At 37.3% G+C, this 9,430-nt stretch overlaps 1 protein-coding gene and 1 non-coding gene across 3 annotated transcripts; one reads left to right on the forward strand and one right to left on the reverse strand.

Moving 5' to 3' along the window:
• Positions 1-180: 180 nt before the first annotated feature.
• On the reverse strand, positions 181-5,411 carry LOC107763417 (FT-interacting protein 3). Of its 2 annotated transcripts, XM_016581908.2 has the most exons (3): positions 5,130-5,411; positions 3,754-3,852; positions 181-3,615 (listed from the first exon to the last, which is right to left on the reverse strand). In XM_016581908.2, the coding sequence occupies exon 3, from the start codon at positions 3,541-3,543 to the stop codon at positions 514-516; it is 3,030 nt and encodes a 1,009-aa protein (XP_016437394.2). In that variant the 5' UTR covers positions 3,544-3,615; positions 3,754-3,852; positions 5,130-5,411; the 3' UTR covers positions 181-513. The 2 variants fall into 2 exon arrangements, with proteins under 2 accessions (XP_016437394.2, XP_075094411.1); XM_075238310.1 differs by lacking the exon at positions 3,754-3,852 and having other exon boundaries at positions 5,130-5,387.
• Positions 4,197-4,319, forward strand: LOC142174021 (U6atac minor spliceosomal RNA). Its single transcript, XR_012703382.1, has one exon. It is a non-coding gene; the product is annotated as a U6atac minor spliceosomal RNA (small nuclear RNA).
• Positions 5,412-9,430: the final 4,019 nt, after the last annotated feature.

Genomic DNA, 9,430 nt, shown 5'->3' on the forward strand with positions numbered 1-9,430 from the left:
AGAAAATAAGCCTTCAATTCATCGAATTTTCTCATCTCTGGGCTGTTTTAGTTAAAAATCCTTTTTTCCAGTTGGAATTGGTGGACTTTCATCCTAAATACAGTACTTAATTTCACTGCTTTGGTAAATGGTCAAACATGAATGTTATCTCAGATGATATCAAGATCCAAGGAAAAGATGTTACTATCAACTGGACAGTATGCACTTCATAGAAAATAAACAGTACAAATTTGATATACAAACACTGCAGTTCTCAGCATCTTTGCCTAATCCATCTTACATTCCAAGAGTCTTGACAAAGCTGTAAAATGTGCTGAGAATGCAACTAACTTGCTGCACAACATATACAAACAAATCAAACTTTAGACCATTCTTTGGTTTCCAGGTCTTATTTTTCAGGCCCCGAGCTATGTTCAACTCCTTGGCCGGAAGGCAAAATTTTCCTCGAGGACAATGACTACATTCAGATTTCAGAAAATATCACAGAAAACTTTCGACATAACACCAGCAAACCTATAGCATACTATCAGTCTTAGCTGGAAGTCGGCGGAAGAAATTTAGGGGTGCTGATGGCAATTTGTGGCGGAACCTGGGATGCCTCATCGCGTAAAAGCCAGACAGGACACCAAACACTTGAAAAGGTGTAGCATACAACACAATGGCAGCAAGCAGGCAGAATATAATGAATAGTATAGTGGCACGTGGGTCTCGCCAACTCAGCAGTGCCTGGATTCGCTCCCCTTGCGTGGCCACATCTCCTACTACTGTCTGAATTCGACCGGCCAAACTTCTCAGACGATCATACCTCATCCTAACAAGTTCTGAACTCCGTGACGTAGGAAATGTGTCAAATTCCTCATCAAGCTCATCAGGGTGTGTTGAATCAGCATGTGAAATTCTTGTGTTCATGTGAGGAGGGTACCTCGGCCGGTACTGATAGTTCCAAAGCCCTATTAGGCACATGTACAGAAAAATTGTTGGGAGGATTAATTCTGGGAAACAGACAAGCATAAGGAAGAGAACATGTACTAATGATGTCGTGATAGGATTCTTCCACATGCATACATCTCCGAACCATTTCCCAACAGAGAATAATCCATTAAAGACGGACATCAGCCTGAAAAAGTTTGCTTTGCTGCGCCTCATGCTCCAGAGGTGTGCATCTGCATCACTCATGTATTCAACCACTTCTTTCCTGAGAGGAGGTTCTGCACGGCTTAGCCGTGCAGCCACAATATTTACAGCTTGATGTCGCAGCAGATCTTGCTGTGCTACAGACAATGGTTTCACATAATGCATTTTTGGTAAAAGGGGTCTAGAGTACAGAAACATCATGTTGACCATCGATGCACATGAAAATCGTATAGCAAGATGCAATTCTCCCATCTTCTTCACACCTGACGGGTGAAGGACAAGCAATGGATAAGAGTGCGTGTATACTCGACCAGTTTCAAGTGTTGAGATCCGAATACGAACCTTCCCAATTTTCATGTCTCTTTTGCCATTTGAACTTTTTTCTCCAAGCTGTCCATTGTCAAAAACCCCAACTGTGAGAACAGTAGCTGGATCATAGACTTCCCAAGTGTATTGCTCATTAAACTTCGGGTTTAAGCTGTCAATAACTGTCCTGGTCCGCACCCACTTGTGACCATACTTTGCCACACAATATGTGTCTGTTGTACCCTTTCCATCTCTTGATTTTGATGGGTGTAGTGCATCAATATTCAGGATACCTAATTCCAATATACCAATTGATGGCTTCCAAAGCTGCTTTGCTGTCGGTCGAAGATCACTACTATAATGAGTAGACTCATCAAGTACATGGTATCCTCCATCTAGTGATACACGAAGATTGATCCTACTGGAAAACTTGTCTTTCCTCTTTGGCTCTTCGATCTCAACTGAACCGGGTTCTTGGAGGTTATACCATCTTGATCGAACAAATCGATCATCTGCACGCCTTTCAACAGTGTTTAATGGGATAATGACCACTCCCAGGGCCTCACCTTTGTTGGAAGCAACACGATCCTCAACTGACAGAATCAGATGTTCATCAAACGGTTCAGCAGCAACGAACATCAGATCCTCATTCCACAGAGCATTCATTGTTTGAGTTCTAATTGGTTTTGTCTTCAGCACCTGGTTACCAATATGAGCCTTCACATAGACATCAGGAAAATGATTTTTCTCTGACACAACTAAGTCCTGTGCTTCAATAACATTGACACGAACATACCACAGCCTAGGAGAATGATACACTTTTCCGCGGATTTGTGAGGAGGGCACTGACATATCTATTGGACTAGCTACATCTGTATGAAAAGCATCAGGGAATGCTTCGTCAGCTTGTGTACCAATCCACACAGCAAGCATCAGTTCCCCCTTCTTTTTCTCGCCTTTCTTGTTTTCCAGGCGATACCACTCTGGAGCCAATGGACTATCGGGAGGAACTCGGGTTGGAACTTCATGCAGATCAACTCGAACAATCCCAACAAAGTCATCTTTTATCATATCCTTATCCTTAACCACAACATCCAGAACAGAAGACTGCATTCTTTCTTTAGCAAAAGCAAAAACTGTATTCCATTCTGGATCTTGATTCTTCTCGAAGTGCTGTGTGACTCCTTTGTAGTTCCCAACTCTTACTTCAACATAAGGGTCAAGACTTCCCGTGAGATCTTTAGAAGGCAGATCTCGTGCTTTCACAACTCTTACAAACAGGAATTGCATAGGCTCAACAAGATCATATGTGCTGGATGGCCTGCCACCTCGAATAACTCGGCCCCCAACTATACGCCCTCCTCCAAGGAAAGGGCTTGTCTCTTTCAGTGAATATTCCACTGGCTGTGAAGATGAACCTGAGTACATCCTCACTAGTTTTGGCCCCTGAGAGGTAGATTTCATCTGATCAGCCCCAAATCTTGTTGGTTGACGGGAATCTGCAAAGGAAGAATACGGCTCTTGTTGTTGATGCTTCGAGTTTGGCAGGTGGTGGAATGTGCGTCTAGACCCTTTTCTACCATTAGCAACTGGTTCAGGTGTTAAATCCGGAATTTGTTGTGTAGGTTCATCACTTAGGCTTGAAAGGGAACTGATATGTGTTGAAGAATCCACTGCAGGAAACACGTTTGATACTCTAACTGATGGATCATCAGTTATAAAGACTTTCAAGCTAAGCTCTCCCCTAGCACGGGAGAGAAAGCCTGCCCTTTCCAAAGGGTAATGCAAAAGAACAGCATCAGAGTATGGAACAAAGGACGATCCATTGATCTTAACCTTCCCAAGAGATGATTTAGAATTGCTTGATTTGTTATTGCTGTAAACAAGAGCTTCAAATGTGAGGCTTGTCAAGTCATTAGGATCAGAAATGTTGAAATAGAAAGTTTCATTCCAATAAGGGTCCAGATCTTTTTCTTTGATTGTGGTGCGAAACTTTTGGCCATCAAAGTGAAGCTCTACAAAGGGACTAGATGAGCCTTTCCCATCTTTAGACAGGAGATTGTGGGCACCAACAACTTCAACCCCAAGCTTGAGGTTACTCATGGAGTATGATCACAATAGTTCTGAATCAATCCAAGAGGGCAGATCGACCAAATCCAGTCAAGCAGGTGAAAACTGCAAAACAACATTAATATGATCGTAAGGGAATATTCTCGCAATGGAACACTATAACGCCAACTTAGAAACTTTTCTACATGAATAATCAAATGTAGCAGCAAAATAAAGAAGCAAACGGAGCAGCGCCCAAATTACCAATGAATTTCTTAGGAGAAGAGACCTGACACTACTGCTAGGTCATATCAGAGAAAAAACCCCAGTGAAGTCCACAACATTTTACAAGCTATCTTTACCCTGTGACCAAATAACATAAAAAGACAAAAATAAAACCTCTATGAATGACATAATCATCTTAAGGACATCGGACCAATATAAAAAAAATTATTTATCAGCCAATCATTTCAAGTTTTAACCCACCAGAGAGGTCTCAAGGAAGGGCACATTACTTAAGAGACATTATACTCTGACTCGACAGAAAAATAACCATATAGTATATAAAAAAGGAGACAATCCATAGGTAGTGTTTGTAAAGTAGCTAAGGCAGGGCAGTCGTCAAAAGGGAGAATTTTTGTTAGCCATTAAATTCTGGAGAAACAACATATACTTATAAAAAACCCAGTAATAGTACAAGACTACAAGTGTTCCTAGAAAGAAGAGATGGTTGGCATCTACCCCTACAGCGACATATCCGGTTATCCGATAACAATACAATGAGCTAAAAGGAGTCAAGAAGTTCACCTTTTGATTCTTTATCTTTTTTTAACGTTCAAAAGTAATAGTAGAAGGAGAGGAGTTAAGAGTTAAAGCAAGAAAATCAACCATCTTTGGAGTAGAAAATTGGACAGGGGAATCTCTAATAAGCATATAAATAATCAAGCTAGCTTAACAATAACAAAAGACACCTTTTCTGAAGAAGTGACGGAATATCCTTAAAGTTCTCTTATCAATAGCCAGCTCAAGATAAAGAGACAAGAAGAATCTGAATTAACCTTGAGGGACTTTCTGCAGAATCTTTGAATCTTTTTACCTTTTCTTTCACATATCATTTTTAGGTAAAGGATTTATTTAATTCTTTAATAACGTGACCCCACCAAAAAACTAAGGGCCAAACATTAATGATCTTCAGAAATTGTTATACTTGTAAATCATGGCAGCCTTCAAAGTTGACCTAAAACTAGTGATTTCTGGAGAAAAATAATCACTCAAAAAGCAAAAATAAAAAACAATACTCAATTTACATAAACAGGAGACAACTTAGCTGATACCCTTTTAGGCAACAAACTTTCATTTTTCACAAAACAAAATTTGAACTCAAACCTCAAAAGTAACAAAATCTTAATCCAATTGATATAAACAATTATCAGCAATATAATCTAGCCAAGAACAAAAACAAAAAATATACTAGTAGTGTAACAATTAGTAGCAAAAACTTCTCAAAACCGAACAATTAAGAATTATAAACAGAGAAAGATAAATCAACCATTAGATAACACAAGATTCTAGCAGAATAAATGAATAATAACATGAAAACAACGGGAGATTTTTAAAAAAAATAAAAATAAAAACTGCACCTTTTTTCTTTTCAACTGAATCTTCCACTGAATAATCTATATGGGTTCGAAAATTCTTTGATTCTCAGCTTCAATATTGAAAAGAAAAGGAGGAGAAGAAGAAAATGAAGGGAATGGTTGAAGATGGTACAAGGAAAGAGAGAAAGGAAGAGACAGAGATATATTCAGAGTCGTGGAAAACGAGATAACATTATTGAATTTGGTTAGAAAATTAAAAAAATGTGTACCTGCCACTGGTTACAGGTTACATGTACCCCAGCAAAATTAAAAAAAAGATTGAATAAATAGAAGTTGTAGTACAAAAGACCTTTAACAGCATGACATAAAAGGACAAGTAGAAGATGACTAGGCAGATGAATGGTCCCCCAGTTCCCAATTGGTCCATATGATATCAGTTTCTTTCGTCACTATTACCTCTTTTTTTTTTTTTTTTCATTTAATTTTTCTTTCTTTCTTTTTTTCGTTTCACTATTCTTGTTAGGACCTTCTCACAAACACAAAATAACATGTACGAAGCTTGATGAACAAGAAACAACAACAACAACAACAACAACAACAACAACCCAGTGTAATCCCACAAGTGGGGTCTGGGGAGGGTAATATGTACGCAGACCTTACCTCTACCCCGAGGGGCAGAGAGGCTGTTTCCAGGAGACCCTCGGCTCAAAGAGGCAACAAGAGACACTATATTAGTACTATCAATAGACTCATAATAAAACAACATAAAGTACCATAAAATCCATAACATAACATAAATACCATAAAAACAAAGTAACAACAATATAAGAGATATAGGAAATACGAGAAAGTATTTATGAAATTATATATAAAAACAAAGTAACAACAATAAATACCATTCAAACACCGACCACTCTCTATAAAATACTTATCTACTCTATGTGTCTATGTAAACATAAATTAATTTATTATGATACAATATAAATTGAGACAAACAATATACTCAATAATTAGTCATGGTTAATTTATGAAATTATATATAATAACACTTATTATGTATTCATTAGTTGATATAATCATCAAATGAAAATAAAATATTTTAACAACTATAATCCATGATTACCTCTTCATGTCCCTTCTCATCCACTCCACAGAGGTTAACTTTTCACCTCTCGGATTCTATTTTCATCTCTTCAGATTGCATGTTTGATTATCAAAAAATAATAATGTTTTCCCGTCCATATTATTTTGTAATAATATTCTTATGTAATTTCTCGATACATAAATTTTATATAGTAATGTTTAATTTTGCAATGAAAAATTGAGCTTAGACATAAATTTAGAGTTTTTTAAAATTAGGAAGTCGCCTAGGTCGGGGTATTGTCTTCGTGAGGGCATATTTGTGATGTTAACCCTGAAAGCCAAGAATATCATAAATTGGTCAAGATTAAAAAACAGAAAAATTACTTAATGGAACGCATACTAATTGAATAAGAGAAGGTACAATTAGCTAGAAAACTATGTTAAGCAAGTGAACTTCCATCGTCAAGTGAGATAATGATCGAAATTATTATAAGCAACATTCGAGGATGAATGTTTTTATGAGGGAAGATTGTAACACTCCTCAAATCTGTAGAAGTTTCAAAACTCGCTAAATATATAATTTAAATTATTTTTATCTTAAATTATACTTCTATTACGGATTTAAACCCTTGTGATTGATTTTTGAGTTACTTCTCTATTTGTAAATAATTGGATATACAATTAGGGAAAATATTAATAATTTTAATATTATTAACTATTAAAAGTAGGTATAATTAAACACTAGTAAAAAAAAAAAGAAAAAAAAAGAAAACAAAAAACAAACAAAAGGGAAACGCGAAATGCCTTGGCCCATAAAGGGCCGTGGAAGGCAAAAGTATTAAAAAATGGTTTATACAAAGAAACAGAACAAGCGTCTGATCACGCACGAAACACAAAATCGTGAAACAGAAACTTGCTGCTTAGTACTCGCGCAGGCAACGGGATATTTAGGTTTCTTTACAAATCACTTATTCTTGAACTCAGGTATACAAAATTTCATATTGTCAATTATCCTACAGTAGTAACCAATAAGAATTGAATAGTTAATTTTCTTCTTTCTCTGTATCAACAGTAAATTTCATGTTTAGGTGTGAAACTTTAAAATTGATTAAAATACACTGGTTGTTGTAGAATAGATTATTTGACGGGTATAAATTGGACTGGGGCCTACGTATTGGCTCGAGAAGTTTTGAGGTGAGTTGATATAACCCTTTACTAAAGTGGTTTAACTCACAAAATCACGCATACAAGGTATTTGCTGAATTGCTTAAAAGAGTTTATATGTACTTAATTGGAGTGAGTGAGTACTTATTAACTTAGAATTGTTCTAGCTAAAGTTTAGATGATTTATTATGATATATGTGCATAAATTTTCAGATTTTTGTGTTATTCTTATATGCCATTTTCATGTTGAAAATTCATGAAGGAGCAAGAATCTTTAGATATACTTTTGAATATTTATTTCATTCTTATACCATGCTTTACATTTAAGGATGCCAGCATGAGTATGCATAGGGTGTTTCAGAAAAGATTTAGACTTGAAAAGTCACAAGAAGAAGTTTTAGAAAGAAAAGATTTTTGGGAGTATCCTCTATTCTGAGAAGGGGTCATCGTCCAGACCGAGGGTCCTGACCAACGCGTTGACTTCCTGAAACTACTTGTGCCAAAGTAGGGAGCACACGAGCCGAGGGTCTCGTTGCTGAGAATTTGCCTAGCCAAGCTAAGGTATAGCACATGAGCGCTGAGAACCATGAAACGAGTGGCACCTTGTGGATTGGGCCTATTCGATCAGGTTGGGATCGAACCCGCGCCGATCACACGGTGACTGAGATAGAATTAAGTCAGGATATTTGGAACTCCCAAAGTATAAAGTGATGGATTTTTTTTTTAAAAGAAAAAAAGAAAGAATTTCTTTTAGAATATTCATAAACTGCTATTATGCAATTATTTTAGAATTGTTCTTATAAGCTTTATGTTTTACATGCATTTAGAATCTTTGCTTGTAATGTATATGTTATTAAAGTTTCGTCCCTGTCTTTGAGACTCACTGAGTACAATGGATGGTACTGACGTTCTCTTTTGGGAACCTACGTTGGTCTGCGGTACAACGTAGGAACCGATTTTGCAGGCGAGCAGGCTACGGGTTAGGACTTCCCTCACTTCTAGTGCTATTGGTGAGCTCCGCTGTTGTTCGTGGAGTACTCCTTAGTGTCATTTTTATTTAGCTATTTCTTTGTTCACTTAGAGAACTGGCTAGGAAATCTCATGTCCTGAGCAGTGCGTCAGTTTATCAGTAGAGGTTTCATAGACACAGTCGGTGGGTTAAGATTCAGATATTTTTGATAATAATTTAGTAGTATTTCAGTAGTTACTACGAATAAAGTTTTGAATTTGATTTATTTTAAATATTTAAATTAATCAAAAGTATTTGGTTAAAGTATTGCCTTGTTGCATATAAAGTTTGAAGTTATAATAGATTTGGTAAGCACAGATGGTTCGCTCGGTCATGTTTAGTGATCGGGTGCCGGTCACGACTTGTTCAGAAAATGGGTCATGACAAACTTGGTATCAGAGCCTCAGGTTTATGGAGTCCTAGGGGTCTATGAAGCCGTGTTAGTAGAGTCTTGTTTATGGGTATGAAGCGCGCCATACTTATAAACAGGAGGCTACAAGAATTTAGGAAAAGTCTCATTTTTTTTTCATACTTTAGATCGTGCAGTAGAGCCTACCTCTAAGAAATTATTTAATGTATTCGTTTCTCCAAAACTCGCAGAAATGGCTCGTACTCGCAACTCTGACACCGACACTCAGGATGCTGCTCAAGAAACTATTGCTACTATTGTGGCTCAAGGTAGAACTAAGAAGGCTTCAACTCAGAAAAGAAAGGGTAAATCCACAAAGGGGGTTCAAGTACCCCGGGTTGAACATGAAGAAGGGGTGGAGCATGATGATCCAGTATCTCAGGATCCAGTGCCGCCCCCAACAGCAGCTCCAGCTCAGACAACTATATCTCCAAAGATGGGTCAGATGTTTAATGCTGTCAATAGTGATATGGAGATGTTTAAAGCCTTCATGGCCAACCAGAACAAGAGAAGAGATGAGATTCTACCTCAATCAAATAGACAGAACAATCCTGAGTCCTCAAGAGTGAATGAATTTTTAAAGTTGAGTCCTCCATTATTCCATAGTTCTATAGCTGATGAAGATCCAATGTTGTGGCTGGAGGGTGTCAAGAAAGCCCTCCGAGCGATGAAGGCATT

Source organism: Nicotiana tabacum, chromosome 19 (assembly GCF_000715075.1).
Source record: "Nicotiana tabacum cultivar K326 chromosome 19, ASM71507v2, whole genome shotgun sequence".
NCBI lineage: Eukaryota > Viridiplantae > Streptophyta > Magnoliopsida > Solanales > Solanaceae > Nicotiana > Nicotiana tabacum.